The 25,619-nt window shown below is 40.7% G+C and overlaps 2 protein-coding genes across 7 annotated transcripts in view; one reads left to right on the top strand and one right to left on the bottom strand.

Moving 5' to 3' along the window:
- slf1 (SMC5-SMC6 complex localization factor 1) overlaps positions 1 to 6,611 on the top strand; it is a 107,945-nt gene extending 101,334 nt beyond the window's left edge. The window contains exon 18 of the mRNA XM_061906251.1: positions 6,495 to 6,611. Within this exon, the coding sequence (XP_061762235.1) occupies positions 6,495 to 6,505 (11 nt within the window). The 3' untranslated portion in view covers positions 6,506 to 6,611. The remainder of the gene's footprint in view (positions 1 to 6,494) is intronic.
- Positions 6,612 to 12,211: 5,600 nt separating this feature from the next.
- Positions 12,212 to 25,619, bottom strand: part of LOC133556373 (multiple C2 and transmembrane domain-containing protein 1-like) — a 439,257-nt gene continuing 425,849 nt past the window's right edge. For all 6 annotated transcript variants that reach the window (XM_061906234.1, XM_061906235.1, XM_061906236.1 and 3 more), the window contains one exon: positions 12,212 to 13,325. In XM_061906234.1, coding sequence (XP_061762218.1) covers positions 13,254 to 13,325 — 72 coding nt within the window. In that variant the 3' untranslated portion in view covers positions 12,212 to 13,253. The remainder of the gene's footprint in view (positions 13,326 to 25,619) is intronic.

Below are 25,619 nucleotides of genomic sequence, written 5' to 3'. Positions count from 1 at the left end.
TTTATAGGGATACACAATGTCACACGACACCGGCCTCGCTCTAGACATGTCAAAGACATAAATAACGTTTTAATGTTAAAATCAGTCCATTATTTTTGTGACAGTTCAGTTGTGACACGGGAGCTTTTAAAGCGGAGGTTTGTCTGACATCTGGAAGATGCGCTGTCCGAGTTTCCTCGGTAAGATAGTTGGCTTGTTTGCTAGCTAGCTAACAGATGAAGTTGTGTGAAAAATAGATTTAATTATCATCTTAGCCAAAGTCTGCCAGCCAAATTATTTCTATGTGACTGTGGGCATCCGTCTAAACACATCATCAAAACTGTTTTTAATCTCAATCCTTTTTTTTTTTTGCCTGGTTAACGGAAGGTAAATACATAAAACGTACCAATTTATATTTTCTTTATGTCAGCATTTTTGCTTGCCTTTGCTATAAAATGCACAAACGTTTACTAGTTACTTTTATAAAAGCACAAATACAGTATAAACAAACATTTATTGCCTAAAAATATTTCAAGCTGAATTTAAGAGCAGGTTGCTAGTCTTTATATGTACGGTATATATAAAAATATAATATATATCAGTATATGTTATATACCATATATACTAGAGATGCGCGGTTTGCGGTCTCATCCGCGGAGTCCGCAGGTAAACCGCGGGTCGGGCGGTTGACATGACAAAAAAATTGATTTTAACTAGATTCGGGCGGGTGGCGGTTGAACCTTTCGGAAACATTTGATATACATGGTTCTGGGATCGGTATCCTTTGCCATTCAAAGAGCCAAATAAGACCCATGTCATACAGCGAGAAAGTCAATAGAAGACACTATTATTCTGTTGAATGACTGCCGGCAGTCACCCAGATATTAAATATTAGTGAGTGCTATGAAGCCATTGACTTTGTCGCCTTCTACATCATACACGATCTGCTTGACAGTCCAGCATCATGTTGTGTGTGGCTTCCGCGGCAACACGCACACGACTGCAAAGCATACTGGGTGACACAGAGTACACTAATGGTTGTGATATAAACAATTTTAACACTCTTAGTAATATGTTCCACGCTTTGAAGCCACACCAATTAAGAACGACAAACACATTTCGGGAGAACATCCTCACAGTAACACAACATAAACGCAATACAACAAATACCCATAATCCTTTGTATTCATGAAATTTCCTGTCTATTTTATACACCCCAACCCCGGTCCCGATAAAATGTTGGTTCGGGTGGACGGCGGGTGGATGACGATTTTGGTGACGCGGATGCGGATGATATAATTGCCTATCCGCGCATCTCTAGTATATACAATATGTAAATATTGCATATATGTTATATTATATATTGCTACTACGGAACATTTTTAGTCTACTTTATACCAACATTATCCTTTCCAGCCGTACACTGTCCATCGTTTGTAACTGAGCTACTTCATGGAACAATTTCCCTTGTGGATCAATAAAGTTTGTCTAAGTCTAAGTCTACCACTGATTTTCTACCCGAGCCGATATTGAGTAAAATTCAGAACGATACTTTGTGAAACTATGCCTAATGTGTCTGGTAAAATTTTAAAAGTAATAATACATTACAAGTGTTGCTGCTTTTTGAGCATAATCCTCAAACAATATAATCAATCAATCAATCAATGTTTACTTATATAGCCCTAAATCACTAGTGTCTCAAAGGGCTGCACAAACCACCACGACATCCTCGGTAGGCCCACATAAGGGCAAGGAAAACTCACACCCAGTGGGACATCGGTGACAATAATGACCCAGTGGGACGTCGGTGACAATGATGACTATGAGAACCTTAGAGAGGAGGAAAGCAATGGATGTCGAGCGGGTCTAACATGATACTGTGAAAGTTCAATCCACAATGGATCCAACACAGTCGCGAGAGTCCAGTCCAAAGCGGATCCAACACAGCAGCGAGAGTCCCGTTCACAGCGGAGCCAGCAGGAAACCATCCCAAGCGGAGGCGGATCAGCAGCGCAGAGATGTCCCCAGCCGATACACAGGCAAGCAGTACATGGCCACCGGATCGGACCGGACCCCCTCCACAAGGGAGAGTGGGACATAGAAGAAAAAGAAAAGAAACGGCAGATCAACTGGTCTAAAAAGGGAGTCTATTTAAAGGCTAGAGTATACAAATGAGTTTTAAGGTGAGACTTAAATGCTTCTACTGAGGTGGCATCGCAAACTGTTACCGGGAGGGCATTCCAGAGTACTGGAGCCCGAACGGAAAACGCTCTATAGCCCGCAGACTTTTTTTGGGCTTTGGGAATCACTAACAAGCCGGAGTCCTTTGAACGCAGATTTCTTGCCGGGACATATGGTACAATACAATCGGCAAGATAGGATGGAGCTAGACCGTGTAGTATTTTATACGTAAGTAGTAAAACCTTAAAGTCACATCTTAAGTGCACAGGAAGCCAGTGCAGCTGAGCCAGTACAGGCGTAATGTGATCAAACTTTCTTGTTCTTGTCAAAAGTCTAGCAGCCGCATTTTGTACCAACTGTAATCTTTTAATGCTAGACATGGGGAGACCCGAAAATAATACGTTACAGTAGTCGAGGCGAGACGTAACAAACGCATGGATAATGATCTCAGCGTCTTTAGTGGACAGAATGGAGCGAATTTTAGCGATATTACGGAGATGAAAGAAGGCCGTTTTAGTAACGCTTTTAATGTGTGCCTCAAAGGAGAGAGTTGGGTCGAAGATAACACCCAGATTCTTTACCGTGTCGCCTTGTTTAATTGTTTGGTTGTCAAATGTTAGAGTTGTATTATTAAATAGAGTTCGGTGTCTAGCAGGACCGATAATCAGCATTTCCGTTTTTTTGGCGTTGAGTTGCAAAAAGTTAGCGGACATCCATTGTTTAATTTCATTAAGACACGCCTCCAGCTGACTACAATCCGGCGTGTTGGTCAGCTTTAGGGGCATGTAGAGTTGGGTGTCATCAGCATAGCAGTGAAAGCTAATACCGTATTTGCGTATGATGTCACCCAGCGGCAGCATGTAGATGCTGAAGAGTGCAGGGCCAAGGACCGAACCTTGGGGAACTCCACACGTTACCTTAACGTAGTCCGAGGTCACATTGTTATGGGAGACACACTGCATCCTATCAGTAAGATAAGAGTTAAACCAAGACAGGGCTAAGTCTGACATACCAATTCGTGTTTTGATACGTTCTAATAAAATATTATGATCGACGGTATCGAAAGCAGCGCTAAGATCGAGGAGCAGCAACATAGATGACGCATCAGAATCCATCGTTAGCAATAGATCATTAGTCATTTTTGTGAGGGCTGTCTCCGTGGAGGGATTTGCCCTGAAACCGGATTGAAAGGTTTCACATAGATTGTTAGACGCTAAGTGTTCATTTAACTGCTCCGCAACAATTTTTTCGAGGATTTTTTATATAAAGGGAAGGTGAGACACCGGTCGGTAGTTTACCATGAGGTCAGGATCGAGCTTAGGTCTTTTAAGAAGAGGATGAATAACCGCTTTTTTGAATGCTAGGGGAACAGTGCCCGAGGAGAGTGATAAGTTTATAATATTTAGCACTGATGGACCTAATAATACAAAGAGCTCCTTGATCAGTTTCCCAGGGAGAGGGTCAAGTAAACATGTTTTCTGTTTTATTCCATTTACACGTTGTAACAATTCCTCTAATGTTATTTCCTCAAAATGAGAGAAACTATTTTGGAGGGCAGTATCCGCCGTATATACCATCGTATTAGTGTTAATAGAACCCCGTTGTAGCTGGGACGCATTGTCTTTAATCTCCTTTCTAATGACTTCAATTTTCTTACTAAAGAATTGCATAAAGTCATCAGCTGAGTGGGTTGAGCTACTGGAAGGAGTCCCTTGTTGGGTTAGCGATGCTACCGTACTAAACAAAAATTTAGGATCGTTTTTATTACGGTGGATGAGATTTGAGTAATATTTAGCTTTAGCTAAAGTAAGCATGCGTTTATAAGTTATTAAACCATCACTCCATGCTTGATGGTGCACCTCAAGTTTAGTCGTGCGCCATTTGCGTTCCAGCTTTCTACATAATAATTTCTGAGCTCTAGTTTCTTCTGTAAACCACGGGGTGCGCTTTTTTGGAGCCTTTTTTAACTTTAGCGGTGCTATGTTATCAATGGTTTCGCGCAGGGTGTCGTTAAAGTTGTTAGTGAGGTTATCAGTAGAGCCCACATACTTTGGGAATGGTGCCATTACCGAGGGCAGTAGGTCAGCAAGAGTTGTCGTTGTGGCCGTATTAATGTTGAGGCTGCTATAGCAGTTATTATTATTATTAGTTTGACGAACATGCGTCTGAACCTCAAATTTTATAAGGTAATGATCGGACAATACTTTAGTATACGGGAGTATCGTAACTTTGGAGACGGTGATACCCCTGACAAGCACTAGGTCTATCGTATTACCGTTGCGATGCGTGGGTTCATTTATTATTTGTGTGAGACCACAGCTATCAATTACAGTCTGGAGCGCTACGCACGGTGGGTCCGATGGGGTATTCATATGGATATTAAAGTCCCCCATTATGATTATATTATCGGCGTGTGTCACTAGATCAGCAACGAACTCTGAGAATTCATTGATAAAGTCCGAATAGGGCCCTGGGGGGCGGTAGATAACAGCCAGGTGTAGAGGCAGCGGTGTGACAGACTTCATAGTAAGCACCTCAAACGATTTATATTTATTATTTATGTTAGGACTAAGGTTAAAGTTTTCGTTGTATATTAGTGCGACCCCCCCACCCCTTTTAAGCGGACGGGCAATATGCGCATGTGTAAAGTTAGGAGGACATGCCTCATTTAGCGCAAAAAAGTTGTTTGGTTTAAGCCAGGTTTCGCTGAGACCGATGACGTTAAGATTGTTGTCTCTGATAATATCATTAACTAATAACGTTTTGGGAGACAATGATCTTATGTTTAAAAAACCTATATTATAGGTAGTGGGCTGTTTTAGGAAGTTTTTGATCAAATTATCCAATATAAAGTCACACAAAAAGTGTTATTCTGCACTGAATGAGTTATCTTTTTTGTATTCAACTCTGTGTCCCCAAACAGCCTACTATTAAAAGGATGCATACACTTGTTTTATAATATTTAGTGACTAATTTTAATTGCCAGCAATGTTCTAAAACATATACAGACTGAATGACGGTGTGTCATTACCTACCTACCTAGGAGGAAGAAAAAATAGTCACGTGTTAATAATTTACTTTACACATTGTTCCTGTTAATGAGATACATTATCACTAATAACTTACGTATCAAAAGTGTCGGTATTTTGAGTTGTGAATCGATGTAGGGCATCAAGATCTGGTATTGGCAGTATCGATATTCCTGAATAGCTGTGTGCTTCATAATCTGATAAATCGACGAAGATGGTCGATAAATAGTAGCAGCCCTTTTGTGGTTGTAGTGCATTTTATAATATATCTATCAATATGGCAACCAGAATGTCATTTATCTTATATTCTAATTACATGTGTTATACACCTCTTGTACTGAAGGTAAATAAAAAAAAAACACACTTCCCTTGCAAGAAAAATATTTTTGCAATAATTGAAAACAACTGAAGTTAAAAAAATGGACAATTTTGTTTCCTTCAACAAACAGCAGATGCATTTAATTTCTGTTTGAGCCCCCCTGTGTTTCTGCAGTCTTCCAGTTGTCACAGGTTGCACACATGAGGGTGATGATGATGATGATGATGATGATGCCACAGGCAGGCAAACATTGCAGGCAGGCAGACACAAAAACAAAAGACACGCGTCTTAGAAAATGAGGCAGGCATACAGTAAACAGCTACTTTTAACAATGTCAACAGCAGGCCATCAACAAGCATACGGTATAAAATACAACCATCATTTCAATAAGGTAGCTATAGCCTATGTACAGTTTAAGTTAAAAAATAAATAGTCTCCTTTTAACTGGGTGCAGAGATGACTGCTTTTCTTGTCTTGTCAGCTGTCAGTCTGGTGATACATTCTTTTACACAGCACTGAAATGTGGACAGCATACAAGATATTAAACACTTTGGTATGCTTGCAAACACTAAATAAATAACAACTGAAAAAAAGGTGTAGGAAAACAAAATACATTATGTGGACGAAAATGTATCAATTTGAGTGAAAATGGAAGGAAATATGGCAGCTTTTCTCTTCTAGTTCATCCCAAAGGTGTTTGATGGGTTTAAGATCAAGTTCTTCCACTCCAAAAGCATCCAAACGTGCTTTTATGGGCTTTGCTGTGTGCACCGGGGAGATTTTCCACAGCGCAGGTTAGTTTTCCACTCCAAAATACTACCGTTGAAATGGAAAAGAACTATGCCGCATTGAATTTATCGGTCGCAACGAGACATGGCTAAGCCTGGGCGGATATACAATGAGTCAATTAATCGAACGATAAATGAAAATGAGGTTGATCATAAATTGAAATGTCTGTGTTTTCTTTGTCTCTCTCTTTCGAATAGGAACAGAGTGAAGCCTCTTGTTAGTCATCTACAATCTCTGTCCCTGTGAGGGGAGGCGGCACTGCTAGCTTCCAGGAAGAAGCATCGCAAGGTAACAAAAAATAGACAGAAAAAATATGATTGCACAGAAAAAAAATGTGTGGGAATATTTTGGCTTCAAACGGAATGAGCAAGATTAGCCCATCACCACAAATGTACGAGCTGATGGAAAGGGATGGCAACAACACCCGGTTCAGTTTTTCCACTGTATTATGATTACAATAGTGCTTAATTTGGTCTCAAAATAATGCTAACAGTATTGTATCATCGAGCAACATTTTTTTTTTATCGGCACATACCTAGACACGACTACACTAGTTACTAAGATTTTGAATCTTTGGACATGTAACAGTTCGATTTGGATTACTGGTGTAACGATTCGATTCAACGCGATTTTTGATTCAAGCAGATTCTTGCAATATATTATTTGGTATAATATTTACAACTAAACATTTTCAAAACAAGTTACAGGTTAGAAAAACTCCTTCAGAGTGCCCTTGCCGAAAATCACCCGGGGCAACCATTCTCCTGAATTTCCCTCAAATTCCACCCAAACAACATCATTGGGGATGTGCTTTAAAGGCACTGCATTCAATTCCTCTACAACCTGTCGTCCCGTCCGCTTTTTCTCCATACAAACATTGTGTCGGCCCAGTCACATACTATATGCGGACTTTACACACAAACAAGTGAATGTAATGCATACTCGGTCAACCGCCATACAGGTCACACTGAGGGTGGCCGTACAAACAACTTTAACACTGTTACAAATATGTGCCACACTGTGAACCCACACCAAACAAGAATGACAACCACATTTAGGGAGAACATCCGCACCGTAACCGTAACATAAACACAACAGAACAAATACCCAGAATCCCTTGCAGCACTAACTCTTCCGGGATGCTACAATATTTGAAAATCGATTTTGCATGTCACTATAAAGTTATACAAGCCTTGCTCGTTCAATATTCAATGCAAAACTTGTTTGGGTCCCTATTAAAAGTTTAATTTGTTCAGCCTTGGCCCGCGGCTTTGTTCAGTTTAAAATTTTGGCCCACACTGTATTTGAGTTTGACACCCCTGCTCTAAGGGCTGAAGATGAACATTTTCCACACTACTTATTCAGCATTGGCTAGACTGCATCACACTTCTTAAGGCAGTGTTTATAGAAGCAATGACCCTTGAGAGACTGTATCATCATTATTGTTTTTCACGTCAATCTTCACATGCAGTGACACATCCTCATCTGACCATATTTAAGCATGGAGGTGGATATGCAAAGAGATGAACATCGAGGAAGACAAATATACTTCCTTAAAAGCAACCTAAGCAGTGATCCTTCAGTAGGAAGCCCAGTAAAGTAGTTTTAGATGAGGTAAAACTAGTCCGCATGTGTAGGGACATAGAGACTGATCAGAGTAGCACCCACACACACACCAGATGTAGCTTCACATCAGTCTACACAGCTGCAGGGGAGACAACAGCAGAGTGTCTTTTGATTCCATAAACGTGCACACACAAAAAGCTCGCTCCTCGTATGCGCGCAGATCAAAGTCGAGGTGGGGCAGATGGAGAGGGAACGGCCAGCCGGGGGCAAAGCATCACACAGATCATGTTTGCATTGTGTGTCTGACAAGGAGAGGAAGCGTAACGTTATGTTTTTATACGCGAACAAGTAGGTGCACTTTGTTTACCAGGAATCTCTAAGCGTATTCCGCCAACGGTGTTTTGTTTTTCGGAGCGTTTGTGTGTGCGTGACACAAAAGATGCACAAAAATATGAACATAAGGAATCATTTTGGAACAAGATTAGATGTGAGGCAGCCTGAAGGCCTCACTGTGATGCATGTACTCCAATGTCTTAACAACGACCCTATTTCACCCTAATATAATAGTATTTTATCCATGAATACGACAGCGCCAAACAGCTCACTTCCCAGCGAGTCAGGGCTTTTCTTCCTGTCACTCACGCCACAAAGCGGTGAATTGGAGAAATTCAGCCATGACACAAGTCACTGAAGCGTCTCAAAGGTTGCAAAGCAAACAACATTGCAAAACTATTGCTAATTGTTAAGATAAAAGTGATCAGGCTGGCTAAAATAATGTAAAAGGATTAAACATTTTTAATCATATTAGAATTCCATGTGGATCGGTTCGCACCAAAGTGTGAAGCGACCGGAATGAGAATCAGCACCTCCAAGTCCGAGTCCATGGTTCTCGCCCGGAAAAGGGTGGAGTGCCATCTCCGGGTTGGGGAGGAGACCCTGCCCCAAGTGGAGGAGTTCAAGTACTTAGGAGTCTTGTTCACGAGTGGGGGAAGAGTGGATCGTGAGATTGACAGGCGGATCGGTGTGGCGTCTTCAGTAATGCGGACGTTGTATCGATCCGTTGTGGTGAAGAAGGAGCTGAGCCGGAAGGCAAAGCTCTCAATTTACCGGTCGATCTACGTTCCCATCCTCACCTATGGTCATGAGCTTTGGGTCATGACCGAAAGGATAAGATCACGGGTACAAGCGGCCAAAATAAGTTTCCTCCGCCGTGTGGCGGGGCTCTCCCTTAGAGATAGGGTGAGAAGCTCTGCCATCCGGGAGGAACTCAAAGTAAAGCCGCTGCTCCTCCACATCGAGAGGACCCAGATGAGGTCGAACGCCTCCCTAGGGAGGTGTTTAGGGCACGTCCAACCGGTAGGAGGCCACGGGGAAGACCCAGGACACGTTGGGAAGACTATGTCTCCCGGCTGGCCTGGGAACGCCTCGGGATTCCCTAGGAAGACCTAGACGAAGTGGCTGGGGAGAGGGAAGTCTGGGCTTCCCTGCTTAGGCTGCTGCCCCCGCGACCCGACCTCAGATAAGCGGAAGATGATGGATGGATGGATGGATGGATGGAATTCCATGTGATGCACTTTTGTACTGAAACAAATTGATGTGAAATAAGCTGTTTAATAATGTATTTTAGGTGCCAAATATCAAAATTACCTTAGCCAAAACATACATTTGCAAACCTTCCTGACACAGCCTTAACCTGGGATCAACCCCAGGGCATATACAGTGCCAATATTGAGGGAAATTGTCCATTGTATTCTTATCAGTGACATGCAGGAAGGGGCTAGGAATATGTTTTGTGGTACATTTGCATGGATCGCATGACCCTACGCACAGCGTGTGATCTGCGAATGGGAAGGGGGCGCCCTGATGGTGATTAATGAAGTAGTGCAGTCACTAAACCTTTTCCCTTTCGTTTTCTTTGTGCATTGACTTTATCATTTTGGCATTTTTTATCTTTCATTTATTGTAAAATGCATTTTTTCCAAAATCTGCTATTTAAAAAGTATGTTGTTTAAATAATTGATACTCAATTATTGTTTTGCTATTTCTCCTCCTCTAGAGGGAGTGCACCCACCCACTATAAAAAAAAAAAATATATATAAAAATATACATTTACCATAAAATAAATTATACCGAAAAATGCAAATAAATAAGCTCAATGAAAAAGAGACGAGCCATGTTAAATTCAGGGTTGTCTTACATACATCATATGCAGAACATTATGGAGACAAATCCTTCAATCAAACAACTAAGCAAATAGTATGCTTTCAATAATGTAAGAACCAGGGCCGCCCTTGGCCCTAAGCGTAATCTATTGGATGAGTTTGGTGTGGAAAACCTTGACCTGAACCCCATTGAACACATTTGGGATGAACTAGGAGAGATCACCATCCAACATCAGTGACCTCTGATTTCACAAATGGACACATGCCAAGATATTGTTGTCTAAGTAGTGGACATATTCTTCTTAAACGTAGTGAAAAATTACCTTTTAAAGTGCTTTTAAAAACAATGAGCTAATATTTTTTGTATAAGAAAACACAATTAAGTACCAAAACAATTTGAAAAGTATTAACTTTAACAATGTTGTAACTATAATAAAACCAATTATGATAGCCAGTGATATTTCCATGTATCAAAGAGGCTTGTCTTTAGGATGCACTCAATGCTGTTTTGGTGCATGAAAAAAACCACTTTGTGGTGAAGGGAAGCACAATCTATGTAGTGAAATTACTGCCAAAACTCCACAAACTTAAAAACATTTTTACTCACATACAGTGGGGCAAAAAAGTATTTAGTCAGCAACCGAGTTCTCCCACTTAAAATGATGACAGAGGTCTGTAATTTTCATCATAGGTACACTTCAACTGTGAGAGACAGAATGTGAGAAAAAAAATCCAAGAATTCACATTGTAGGAATTTTAAATAATTTATTTGTAAATTATGGTGGAAAATAATTATTTGGTCAATAACATAAATTAAACTCAATACTTTGTAATATAACCTTTGTTGGCAATAACAGAGGTCAAACGATTACTATAGGTCTTTACCAGGTTTGCACACACAGTAGCTGGTATTTTGGCCCATTCCTCTATGCAGATCGTCTCGAGAGCAGTGATGTTTTGGGGCTGTCACCGAGCAACACAGACTTTCAACTCCCTCCACAGATTTTCTATGGGGTTGAGGTCTGGAGACTGGCTCGGCCACTCCAGGACTTTCATATGCTTCTTACGGAGCCACTCCTTCGTTGCCTGGGCGGTGTGTTTGGGATCATTGTCATGCTGGAAGACCCAGCCACGTTTCATCTTCAAAGCTCTCACTGATGGAAGGAGAATTAGCTCAAAATCTCACGATACATGGCCCAATTCATTCTTTCCTTAACACGGATCAGTCGTCCTGTCCCCTTAGCAGAAAAACAGCCCCAAAGCATGATGTTTCCACCCCATGCTTCACAGTAGGTATGTTGTTCTTGGGATGCAACTCAGTATTCTTCTTCCTCCAAACACGACGAGTTGAGTTTATACCAAAAAGTTATATTTTGGTTTCATCTGACCACATGACATTCTCCCAATCCTCAGCTGTATCATCCATGTGCTCTCTGGCAAACTTCAGACGGGCCTGGACATGCACTGCCTTAAGCAGGGGGACACGTCTGGCACTGCAGGTTTTGATTCCCTGTCGGCGTAGTGTGTTACTGATGGTAACCTTTGTTACTTTGGTCCCAGCTCTCTGCAGGTCATTCACCAGGTCCCCACGCGTGGTTCTGGTATTTTTGCTCATCGCTCTCATGATCATTTTGACCCCACAGGATGAGATCTTGCGTGGAGCCCCAGATCGAGGGAGATTGTATGTCTTCCATTTTCTGATAATTGCTCCCACAGTTGATTTTTTTCACACAAGCTGCTTGCCTATTGTAGATTCACTCTTCCCAGTCTGGTGCAGGTCTACAATTATTTTCAAATAACAAGTTCAAACAGATTCCATTAATACAGGTAACGAGTGGAGGACAGAAGAGCTTCTTAAAGAAGAAGTTACAGGTCTGTGAGAGCCAGAGATCTTCCTTGTTTGAAGTGACCAAATACTTATTATTCACCATAATTTACAAATGAATTATTTAAAATTCCTACAATGTGAATTCCTGGATTTTTTTTTGACATTCTGTCTCTCACAGTTGAAGTGTACCTATGATGAAAATTACAGACCTCTGTCATCATTTTAAGTGGGAGAACTTGCACAATCGGTGGCTGACTAAATACTTTTTTGCCCCACTGTATATATACATATATATATATTTATATATATATATATATATATATATATATATATATATATATATATATATATCCATCCATTTTCTACCGCTTATTCCCTTGTGGGGTCGCGGGGGGCGCTGGCGCCTATCTCAGCTACAATCGGGCGGAAGGCGGGGTACACCCTGGACAAGTCGCCACCTCATCACAGGGCAAACACAGATAGACAGACAACATGGAAAAATACATTTGCAAGTATAAAAACAATTTATTGAAAAATACATTTTCAAGTATAAAAACAATTTTGTTCAAGTTAAAACTTTTGGTGCTGCTGAGTCAATTTAAGGCCGTCCGAGCGATTGGTATTTGCCCATGGTGCCGTCCGCCAAAAATAACAGAAGAATAAGCAGTGTGGGGAATAAAATGGCGGACGGAAGAGAGGAAAAACAAGCTCAACCTGTGAGTCAACCTGCAAGTTTCGCCCCACTCTTCTTCGTTATTTTGGCGGACAGAACCATGCGCAGACAAAGTTCTGATGGCCTTAAATTGAATCAGCAGCACCACCTGTCTTTGTCAAGTGCGAATTACGGGGTCTTTGAGTGCAAGTGTGTGGATCGCGCAGGGTGGAATATTGCCACCAAAAGTTTATAACCTGAAGAAAATTGTTTTTATACTTGCAAAACTTTTTTTTTTTCTTATTTACAGAAAGTTTTTTTTTGTTAAGTGAATCCGTTTTTTAATACAAAATTATTTTTTGAACAAAATGTTTTGTTTTTTTAACTTGCCAATCCTTTTTTTAATTTTGGAAAAATATTTTTTTTTTCTTTGAGAATTGTTCTTTTTTACTTGCGAATAGTTTTTTCTATTGAAGAAAAATGTTTAACTTGTGCACCGTGGGGTGTAAATAAAACAATTTTTGTGGAGTTTTGCCAGTAAATTCCCACCATAACAATCCATTCATCCTTTTTGTAGTTTTTTTTGTTTTGTTTTGTTTTTTGTCATCTTTTGAAAGGAACCTAAACCAAAATGCGAATCATTGGGCCACGTCGGTTAACTTCTACAAGGTTCCGACTCTGCTCCTCGGAGTCCAGTAATGGAGCAGCAGAAAGGAAGTGGACAAGAGAGGAATTGGTGGGTGGACATCTACCCGGGGTTGTTTTTCTTCCTTTTATTTGGACTGGGATTGGGATCCTGTTTCAGCTCTCGGTACTGCACCTGTTAAAACACGCACACACACACCAGTCGGTCAGGTGGAGAGAGCAAAGGATGCTTGAAAACCACACAAACCCTCCAGAGGCTTTCTGACTCCAGCTGTGTGGAACAGTGGCCTCAAGGAAGGGATTACACTGATTACAACACACACACAGTTCAGGCCTTCATATATACATAAACACATGCTTCCACAGATGTGAAACAGTGGCCTAAGGGAAATGATCACACAATCAAATAGAGGACAGGGCAAAGGCTCATGGGAAAGCTTGGAGAGACAACAGAGTCATCATGAAGAGGCGGGAGAGAATGTAACAATGGAAGGACAAAGGACACAAAACAATCCATTAGCTGTTTGTTTTTCTTTACTCTATCACCTTCACTACCAATTATATGCTCTCTGACTTTATTACAGTATCTTGTAAAAATGGTAACACACTCTTTGTGAATGCTGAGTCACAAATGCACACTAATGTTATTTTGCTGTGCCAATACATCCATCGATTTCTACCGCTTATTCCCTTTGAGGTCGCGGGGGGCGCTGGTGCCTATCTCAGCTACAATTGGGCGAAAGGCGGAGTACACCCTGGACAAGTCGCCACCTCATCGCAGTGCGCCAAAACAAAGATTTGCTATAGCATTGCAGTAAAGAACACAACTGAAGTGTTTTAAAGGCCTACTGAAACCCACTACTACCCACCACGCAGTCTGATAGTTTATATATCAATGATGAAATATTAACATTTCAACACATGCCAATACAGCCTTTTTAGTTTACTAAATTGCAATTTTATATTTCCCGGGAGTTTCGTCTTGAAAACCTCGTGTAATGATGACGTGTACGCAAGACGTCACGGGTTTTTAGGAAGTATGAGCACTACGCACACACAGCTAAATGTTGTCTGCTTTAACCGCATAATTACACAGTATTTTGGAGATGGAGATCTGTGTTGCTGAATCTTTTGCAATTTTTTCAATTAATATTGGAAAAGTCACAGTAGAAAGATGGAGGTGGGAAGCTTTAGCCTTTAGCCACACAAACACATGGTGATTCCTTGTTTAAAATTCCTGGAGGTGAAAATTTACTATGGATCAGAGCGCGGTCAAGCGAACATGAAACACAACGGAATGTCAACCAGCAGGTTTCGGTGAGAAAATTGTGGTTAAAAAGTCAGTTCTTACCGGAGAAAAGCTGAGCTTGTGTCGTCCATAGCTGCCGTCAACTCCCCTGAGACACTGCGCGTCAAGACACCCGTGGACGTACACCTCCGATTATCAGGTACTATTTAACTCACTAAAACACTAACAACACAGTAGAAAGATAAGGGGTTTCCCAGAATTATCCTACTAAATGTGTGTAAAAACATCGGAATCCGTCCCAATTACAATCGCGTTTTTTTTTTTTTTACTTTTTTTTTTTTTTTCTAGTCTGTCGCTATCAATATCCTCAAGCACAAATCTTTCATCCTCGCTCAAATTTATGGGGAAATTGTTGTTTTCTCAGTCCGAATAGCACTTTTTTTTGGAGGCTTCTATTAAAAACAATGTGAATATGTGAGGAGCCCCCACACTTGTGATGTCATCGTCTGCGACTTCCGGTAGAGGCAGGGCTTTTGTTTTAGCACCAAAAGTTGCGAACTTTATGGTGGAGGTTCTTTATTAAATCCTTTCAGCAAAAATATGGCAATATCGCGAAATGATCAAGTATGACACATAGAATGGACCTGCTATCCCCGTTTAAATAAGAACATCTCATTTCATTAGGCCTTTAACTCAACTCAGTCAAAAAAAAAAATATCGGATATTTTCCTGCAAGACGATGAAATGGTGAGTTCAAAAGGACCAAAGTAATGATGAGATGCACACCTGTAAAAAGAAGAAACTTATTCAACTCTACTGGTTAATAAACTGAAAATGCACAATTGAATGAACAATTAAGTGATATAGTATTGTTAGAGGAATATTTTCCCTCCTTTCGGCAGAGTAAAAAAACACCTTACAATTGGCCTTCATGCTGATAGAAGATGAACACAATGAATGTGTTATTTATGCATTCTCACACATATTAGTATATAGTGTCCACCCTAAGATCGGTAGGCTGTGAGTTCAAACCCCGGCCGAATCATACCAAAGACTATCAAAATGCGACCCACTACCTCCCTGCTTGACACTCAGCATCAAGGGTTCGAATTGGGGTTTAAATCACCAAAAATTATTCCCGGGCGTGGCCACTGCTGCTGCTCACTAATCTCCTCATCTCCCAGGGGATGATCAAGGGTGATGGGTCAAATGCAGAGAATAATTTCGCCACACCTAGTGTGTGTGTGTGACAATCATTGGTACTTTCTTAATGTTGTCATTGGGTACTAGCCTGTAGAGAAAGCAATGAGAGAGAATGTGTGCATGCTAACACTTAACACAAGTTAAGTTTCAATTCATGCTCAGGTGGGACAGACAAAAAGCCTGGGAAGACAGGCAGCCAGTAGACCAGGGGTAGGGAACCTAGGGCTTTAGAGCCAGATGTCGCTCTTTTGATGACTGTATCTGGCTCTCCAATAAATCTTAGCTGACATTGCCTAATAGGATAAGTAAAGAATAATTCAGCTGTAATCACAGTGTTAAAAATAACGTTTAAATTTTATAACATTCTCATGCATTTTAATCCAACCATCCATTTTCTATCGCACCTGTTCAAGATGTCGCATTAATGGTAAGAAGTATTATATTTATTATTGGTTAGCTTTGGAATAACAATGTTAATAAAAATAATAAAGGACTTATTATACTGTTGTTATAGAATGTTGGTCTTGAAAATGCACGCATTTAGTTGTATTTAGTGTTAAAGAATATTATATGGCTTTCACAGAATTTACATTTTGAAATATTTGGCTTTAATGGCTCTCTCAACCAAAAAGGTTCCCGACCCCTGCATTAGACAGTTCAACCCTCTCTCTCCAGTGCTGGCATCTCGGTTGGTTGTACTTACTCCTGTTTTTCAGAATAAATTGTTTACCTTTAGTTCTTGTCATAGTAGACAGCCTTAGAACTAAATAATCTGGAAACACTTTGCCCTCCTAAAATAGAGAATCTTAACAATATGTTATCCAATATGAAGCATTGGCTGACCAGGTAGGGGGAGAACACTTATTTTTCTAATGGGAATTGTTCATTATCAAAATATCTTGCACATTTGTGCTTTGTAACAAAGAGGCAATAATGTCATGATCATCCATGACATTTTGGACTTGTGTTTATTGTCCTGTGCTTGGTGGTGCTGCCATTCCAGTGCTTTTGGTCTCGTCTCCACTTTCTGTGTGCTATCATTTCATTCCACTTCACTTTGAGCCTGATTGCCAAGTAGGGCACACCTGTCCCTGGTTGGCAATCAGATTGCTTCTTGTGTATTCCCTGTTTCTCTGGACAGAGCTGGATCAGCATTGTTTTGTGGCTACACAACCTAGACAGGTGTTAGTTTTCTGTGCACTTTCAAGCTGCACAGGTTTTCATTTGTACTTTATAAATGACCCTTTTTTACTTGCACGTTGCCTGCTGTTTCTGCATCTTAAGGTCACGTTGTCTGCAACATAGCCCGAACCTGACAAACTATCAAAGACTTTGTGACACATCGTGACAACCAACCCTCACTGCAGGGATTATTGTCACAATGGTCTTTAAATGTTAAAAAAAAACATTTTTAAAGAAGGCAGAACTGAATTTGAGCGTCTGATTTAATTGACAAGTTGACAAATACATCTTAACACAAAATATGCAATGGACATGAACAATAAACATAATACTGTATATTCGATATCCATCTATAGTATATATATTTGTGACAACCAACCCTAAAGAAAATGTGAAGCTGGGCCCCAAAAGTAATTTCTTGCTAGCATCAAGGGTAACAACTGTGTGGCAGCTGGTAGCTGGCCAAAAGTCAAAACCCTTGCTTTCCCTTCACACTTTTAAGGGTAAGCAATTGTGTAACAGCCTAGAAGTTAAAATCCAGTGGAGCTGCCAATTTAAAATTTGACATGAAACACACAAAAAGTCCTCTTCTCAAATGCAGCCAATTTACTCAAGAGAACACTACGTACAGTAGGTGAGCTCTGATCTCAATTCTGTACATTTCTAAATTGCAATTCCAGAGGCAACATACTGAATACTTCACATCAATTGTTGGAATATAGGGAAAACATTGGAACTCACTCTCACTACACCAGTGCTTCTTAATTATTTTCTGTTACGCCTCCCAGGAAGAAGACAATATTCCGCGCCATTCCACTCTCTGCTGTGTGTCATTTGGCTATAAAATGGTTGTAAGTACACTTCTGCGCAGAGCAGGGCGATATGGATGAAAAAGTATCTCGATATATTTTTACTTAAACTCATTATTCAATATATATCTCGATATATTTTTTTGTGAAAGTATACATGTAAAGATATTATTTTTGGTGCGATATTCAATAAAATTGAAGTAAACGGCAATTGTACTGTAAACAGTCAGTGGCACTTTTATTAATCCAGTTAGTCAAGATGGGTAATAACAGCACAGAAAGGAAACTGTTTAAGTAGTACAGAATTACATAACCTAAACAAAATTGAAGAATATTATTTCTATGTGAATTAAATAACATAGCTGTGCAAATAATACAAAATGCATCAAACTCAGATAAAAATATACATTTGCAGGCAGGCACTTTGTGATTTTCCTTCGTGGTTTGATGATTAGCACTATCCTGTCTCTAACCAATCTTGGCTCATCATAGTAAACAACCAACCAATCATGGATGTTCTTATACGTGCAAGCACATCTTGGAAGGAGGAAGGGGAGGGGTTTAGTAGCCCTTGGAGAGGGAGCAGGGCAGAACAAGGAACACAACAAATAAGCGGCGTTTGGTAATTTTAACGTGAAATAAATTATATCGATATTACAATATTTTCCCAATTCACATCTTGTTTAAAAATATATCGATACATCTTACAAACGCTATATTTCGCCCAGCCTTACATCTGCGTAACATAGAATTCTATTAACGATAAAAACAAGAACATCACACTTGTCTTTTTTCGTCTCCCACCGGGGTCACAGTGAAGCCAAGCACTACATATTATTCGTTATATTCTAGTAAGGCAAAAAAAAAAAGCATGTTCCTTGAGGACATACACGGCCCGTTCTTCTGTACCTCCTCAAGAGACTGAGGAAGTTTAAGCTAAACCACAAGATCCTCAGAAACTTCTACTCATGCACAACAGAGTGTGTCATGACTGCAAACATCACCTCCTGGTACAGGTATAGCACCACTGGAGAGAGTGGCCAGATCAGCCGAGCGCACCATCGGCGGTGTGCTCCCAACCATCTGCAACATCCACACCAGGAAGTGTAGATCCAAGGCCAAAAGGATTGTGAGGGACTCTAGCCACCCAAACAACTGCCTCTTCTCACTGCTTCAGTCAGGCAAGCGCTACCGGAGTCTCAAGGCCAACACGGAGAGACTCAGGAGGAGCTTCTATCCCCAAGCCTTTAGACTGCTCAATTGCACCGCTGATTAACACTCATCACAATCACAATTGCACAAAACCGCACGCACAAGAATCACTTTGCTTACTACTGTAATTACCGGACTACAATACTCTTCATTCAATGGTTGTAAATAATGTAAAAAAAAAAAAAAAAGTAAAAACAATAGTATAAAGAAGTCATACTGTTCTATTACCTTGTTCATATTACTGTCACTACTCAACTGCCAAAGAACTGCAGACACCTTAATATTTGTTGCTTCATATACTCTACATACTGTTTATACTGTTACACTATTTGATCTTGCACTGGTACTGTATTTGACTACTGTACTTCTACTTGTACTGATACTTTTACCATAACTTCTGTGACTTATTGTGCAACTTAATTGTCTTGTAATTAATGTACATCAGAGCTATTCAATTTTTTGTATTTTTTTAAATTGTATATAGTGTATTAGATTCTGCTACTACTATTTTGATCCCACTGTACGCAATATCTGTCTGCATGTGACAAATAAACTTGAACCCTTGAACCCCCCTGATATTGCACCATTATTTAAGAAGGACTGCATTACATGCAAGACATAATGAGCATGACAACCAGCCCCATGTCCCTTCCATCCATCCATTTTCTACCACTTGTCCCTTTTGGGGTCGCTGGAGCATATCTCATCTCTCCTGTCCAAAGGCAAAACCTAGTAACTCACTTCTAGCTGATTTTGAGAAAACAAAGGAAAACCAATCTATCTTGATGCTGTCTTACAAAGATCTACAAAGTCATCAAATGTATAGATGTTTTCTTGAGCTTTCATTTTCTTGCCGATTGAGCCATGGATTGAATCTGCTCTCATGAACGTGTGCCCTTTCTCCAGATATTTTATCACAATCTCGGGTGGGCTCTATTCTGCGTTTGCACATTGGGCAAGAGCCGTGTACAGCGTCCAGTTTTTATTTTGACCTCCACAGTTATCTGCCCAAAAGAGTATGCAAGGGGAAGAATCAAGAACAATACATTTAATGAAGGTGCTTGCAACGTCCTGGGCCAATCTTCCCAATATCCCCTCGTGCCATAATATCACATAATCAGGTTGACCGTCGGCCCCCATTCGTGCAAATGTCTCATTAAAGACAATAAGGCGACTGACAAAGAAGCTCCGATTGGTCCCTTGAGATACTAGGTTTTTCTGTTGTATCTATGCGGTTATGTGGTAGTTGCTAGGTCCAGCCATGCGCGTAACAGCTTACTTACGGAACAAATTACAATATCGCATACACTAATGTAAAGCATATCACCTAGGAACTCCATAATTATTATCAGCTCAGTTTTGACCAAAATTGAGTTACTGGGTTTTGCCTTTGGACGGGAGATCTGCACTCGGGCGGTAGGTGGGGTACACCCTGGACAAGTCGCCACCTCATTGCAGGGCCAACACAGATAGACAGACAACATTCACACTCACATTCACACACTAGGGCCAATTTAGTGTTGCCAATCAACCTATCCCCAGGTGCATGTCTTTGGAGGTGAGAGGAAGCCGGAGTACCCGGAGGGAACCCACGCAGTCACGGGGAGAACATGCAAACTCCACACAGAAAGATCCCGAGCCCAGGATTGAACTCAGGACTACCAGGACCTTCGTATTGTGAGGCAGATGCACTAACTTGTGCCACCGTGCTGCCCTACCCCAAGTCTCCCTAATATTAATTTTACATTGTAGTACCTGTTTTTTTTTTCAGTGCAAAGTAGGTCATTCGATTGCTCTGATCAAATAGGGGTTATTTACAAATCAAATGAACGTGATCAATAATATTATATTTGACCAAGTTGTAGACAACCACAAGACATGCCACTACATTCTCCAGTGAGCAAACAACTTATCTTACATGATGGACAAGAGCTCGGCAGTTGCACACGTGTGCATCACATATACGACAACGCAGACAGATCGCAGACGAGAGCTAGCCACTAGATGACAGAAGAAGAAAAAGAGTGAACAAGCACATCACCAAAGAGCCCTTCTGTGAGCTCCCTGTGAGGCAGATGTACTGTCGGCTACTCAGCCCGTCTGACTGACTGACACTCTCTGTGATTCTTCAGACAGACAACAAGTTGACGTCAGTACGCTGTCTGTGTTCTGTCTCCTGGTGGACGAGCACAGCGTTGTCTCTTGGCGCCGACTGGGAATAAGCTTTTGTTTTACAGGTTGGGTAAGTTCTCTCACTATATACCCTAAAAGTTGGAAATGCAAGACGCGAGTATGAAAGAAGGACAGGACAGCAATGCACTCGTTATCATGTAGTGTGGTAGCATCACATTAGCGCCACGTATACACTGTGGGCCTAAACTACAAACTTTAAAACTTTGTGCGCTACCAGCGGGTGATCTACTAAGACTACAATTAATAACAAGTGCAAAAGTGGTGCAGATCGCACTTTTTACATGAGGATTGTGCATGTACTGCTGTCACCATGGAGTAATTATGCAGCACGTAACCTGTGGCGTTTTGATGTGGTGTAAAACATGAGGCACGCGAGTGACACAACTGTTATCTGTGCCACATTTTCCGCATAAAAAAAGCGCAACCCAGAATACAGGTCCTATTTTTAGCACGCCTAAGGTACAGTCTGGGAAGCCTCATCACCGGTGTTTGTGGCACAATAATGGCATTTCCGAGGCAGTGCCCTGGAATGATACAGTAGCAAAAAATGACATGTTACAAAAACTTTGTTCATTTAGGAGATCTCCTATATCAGGAGTCTGCAACCTTTACCATCCAAAGAGACATTTTGCCAACTTTTTTCATCCATCCATACATCCATTTTCTTCTGCTTATCCAAGGTCGGGTCGCGGGGGCAGCAGCCTAAGCAGTGAAGCCCAGACTTTCCTCTCCCCAGCCACTTCGTCTAGTTCCTCCCAGTGCATCCCGATGCATTCCCAGGCCAGCCGGGAGACACAGTCTCCCCAACGTGTCCTGTGTCTTCCCCGTGGACTCCTACCGGTCAGAAGTGCCCGAAACACCTCCCAAGGGAGGCGTTCGGGTGGCATCCTGACCAAATGCCCAAACCACCTCATCTGGCTCCTCTTGATGTGGAGGAGCAGCGGCTTTACTTTGAGCTCCTCCCAGATGACAAAGCTTCTCACCCCATCTCTAAAGGAGAAACCCACCACCCGACGGAGGAAACTCATTTCGGCCGCTTGTAGCCGTAATCCGCCTTTTCCACTAAAGGAAAATAGTATAGAACTCCAAAACATAACACAGCTTATAAACTTTTAAAGGTTTTCATCTTTTTTATTTGACATGAAAAGCGATCTGTCCATGTATATATTATTCACTAATAACCGCGATATGTAGCTTACTAAAACTGATTTTGACACCCCTGTTATAGATGCAAAACAGAGGTTGCAGAACAATTTCTGTCTTGATAAATCACATAACAACATGTGCAAAATAATTACATTTCTATCTCCTCCTCCCAGTACTGTGGTCATTCTAATAATTTGCATACATTTTGCATATGCATAGACATGCTTTATTCATGGCATGCACTATGTCCTCTGCGCACAAGCTTAGTAGATGAACTTTGCGTGATTTAGTACACGCAAACCTTTGTCAGATCAGGTCCATAGTGTGTTTAATATTCACACAAATACTGTATGTGCAGCATCACAGAAATGTCCAGTTATTATTATTTTTTTGTTATTGCTACTTAACCTTTCATATATGATTGTGCCAGAATGTTTTGCAGTATTTGCTCAGTGTCCACAAAATGTTAACTTTACATGTGTACACATACTTGCTTGTGGGACAAAATGATAGCATGAGGATATAATCCCGCTGCAGATAAAAAGAGGAGAAAGGACAGAAAGATACTGGGAAGAAGGGTGGACAAGTTTGTGACAAACAAGGGGAAAAAAGAGGAAAAGAAAACAGAATGGGCAACTGGGTGATTATCTAGCAACTCTAGTGCTAGATAATGTTCTCATGTGGCTGAGGATGCTTTTATAGCACTGCCACACAACAAAAACCCACGGGACTGAGTGTGTTTTATATGACCCCATCTGTGTGTGCGGTAGTTTCAATAGCGGCCCATAACAGTCATGGCAGGCTGCCAACAGACACCAACAATGACATAGGCGCCTTCACGGGTGAACAAACACACCAAACAATTGACCATGGTCAAGGGTGAGCTAGAGCCTATCCCAGCTGACTTAAGGGTACACCTTACCTTACCTTACTGGTCATCAGCCAATCACCAATACATTCAAATAAAGACTACTAAAAACCAACACTACCAGATGTCATTCATCCAGGCGAGCCGAGGAAAGCTCACCAGTTTATAGACCCCCAGAGATGCAGAGCATCTGATGGGCGGGACAAAGCAAAACATCTATCCAATAACTTAACAACCCACTCTATGCTTCCCCATTACCTTTGTCTTTGGACACAAAAGTCACGTCAAGAAGCTGATTCTAAACCAAAGTCGAAAGCGCTCTAGCGCACATTCAGTCAAAGAAACTATACTTGTGTGTGTGTGTTGAGGATAACATATTTTGTGATATTGGAAGGCAACATTTCACTTTCAAGTGATATATAATAATCATAATTGTATTCTTGTATTCATTGTGCACCTCATACTGTATTCCTGGAATCGCAAAGTGCTACAGTTATTAGATAAAACAGGAACATTAAAATATGACTTAAAAACTAATAGTAATAAGTATTATAAATAACATCAATAAAAGTTAAAAGGAGAACCTAAAAGGACTCTTTAGTAAAATGCTTTTTTAAAAAGATATTTTTTAAGTTTTGTCTAAGTAAAACTACTGCCATCTCCTGCCAATCATGTGCCACAAAACTTGGACTGGTCTATTATTTGAATTTAAATAAGAGTTTGAGGTTTGAGCAACATTTTTCCATAGCTAGTAAAAAGGACTATACGCCTATAAGTATAATTAAATTTGCAGTGTTATGTCAATTACTGTTAAACAATTGTTTAAGTTCAAAACGATTGTGATGCTAAGTTATCCTCAGCTAGTCAAAGGGAGTTGTCACGCCAAATGTGTTCCCCCCTACAAAAACCTTCCCCCCGGAAGAAATTTGGCGTGACAGCCCCTCCAATGCCTGAAGGACCCTAATGAGGGCGTGACAATACCAAGTTATATGACTCTTAAGGGTTACAGCTGCAAAATTATCAAAGCAAAAATAGCTTGAAAGGTTAGCATGCTGGAATGCTAATATTTTTTCCTCACCATTAAGGGTTACAGTTGCAAAATTAGCGAAACAAAAAGAGCTTGAAAGGTTAGCATGCTGAAATGCTAATATTTTTTCCTCACCGTTAAGGTATACAGCTGCAAAATTAGCGAAACAAAAATAGCTTGAAAGGTTAGCATGCTGAAATGCTAATATTTTTTCCTCACCGTTATTTTTCACCTATGACAATCAGCCAATTATAATGCTTTTAAAACAGGTCGCAGTGTGGGCTGCTTTAAGGTCCTTCCACCCTCATTGGGGTCCTTCAAGTAGTTTCTTCCGGGGGGAAGGTTTTTGTAGGGGGGAAGAAATTTGGCGTGACAGTGTCCGTTGTATGTTAGCATGAAGCTAGCTGCATACAAGCCAACCTTTTCCTCCAAATTCTTCAGGACAACGTAAAATTATCAGCCCGGATATTGGGTTTTGGGCACGTTTGGGTTTTCCAAGAGGACAATGACCCCAACTCATGTCAGAAAAGCAACACATTTAGGTAAACTGCACCAATTTTGTCAAGAGGAGTGGTCAAAAATTCAACCAGAAGCTTGCAAGAAGCTTGTGGATGGCTACCAAAAGCGCCTTATTGCAGTGAAACTTGCCAAGGGACATGTAACCAAATATTAACATTGCTGTATGTATACTTTTGACCCAGCAGATTTGCTCACATTTTCAGAAGACCCATAATAAATTCATAAAAGAACCAAACTTCATGAATGTTTTTTTGTGACCAACAAGTATGTGCTCCAATCACTCTGTCACAAACAAAATAAGAGTTGCAGAAATGATTGGAAACTCAAAGGAGCCATGACATTATGTTCTTTACAAGTGTATGTAAACTTATGATCGTGACTGTATACAATATTTTTAAATAGATTTTAGAAAATTATAAGAATCGCGATTAGGATGTGATTTTCTTTTTATGCAATCATAATCACTAATAACATACTTACCTTTATATATGAATAACATGTTTGTCTCTTTTTTTAAAATATTTGTCAAAGCCGATAATGCAGTGAAGTGAATTATATTTATATAGCGCTTTTCTCTAGTGACTCAAAGCGCTTTACATAGTGAAACCCAATATCTAAGGTACATTTAAACCAGTGTGGGTGGCACTGGGAGGAGGTGGATAAAGTGTCTTGCCCAAGGACACAATGGCAGTGACTAGGATGGCAGAAGCTGGAATCGAACCTGCAACCCTCAAGTTATTGGCACGGCCACTCTACCAACCGAGCTATGCCGCTCCACAACAACAATGCAAAATGTTGAATGCCGTCATTTTGACACCATTTTGAGGTTGTGGTACATCGATTTGCCGTGAATTTCCGACCATTTTTCTGGAATACATGACTTTTAATTTGAAATCCTATTGACACCTCGTGAGAACAAACTCACAATGTGCTTCTCTGTCAGTACAAAGCTAATGTGCACGTATTGTTTCAAAAAAGAAGTACACATCCAAAACTAGGACAGTTGTTGTACAGAATCACAGGCTGTTAGTGGTCCCATTATATGGCCAAACGCCTACAAC

The sequence above is a fragment of the Nerophis ophidion genome, linkage group LG07 (assembly GCF_033978795.1).
Source record: "Nerophis ophidion isolate RoL-2023_Sa linkage group LG07, RoL_Noph_v1.0, whole genome shotgun sequence".
NCBI classification, from domain to species: domain Eukaryota; kingdom Metazoa; phylum Chordata; class Actinopteri; order Syngnathiformes; family Syngnathidae; genus Nerophis; species Nerophis ophidion.
The sequence above is the reverse complement of the archived record's forward strand: the minus strand, read 5'-3'. Positions and strand labels throughout refer to the sequence as shown.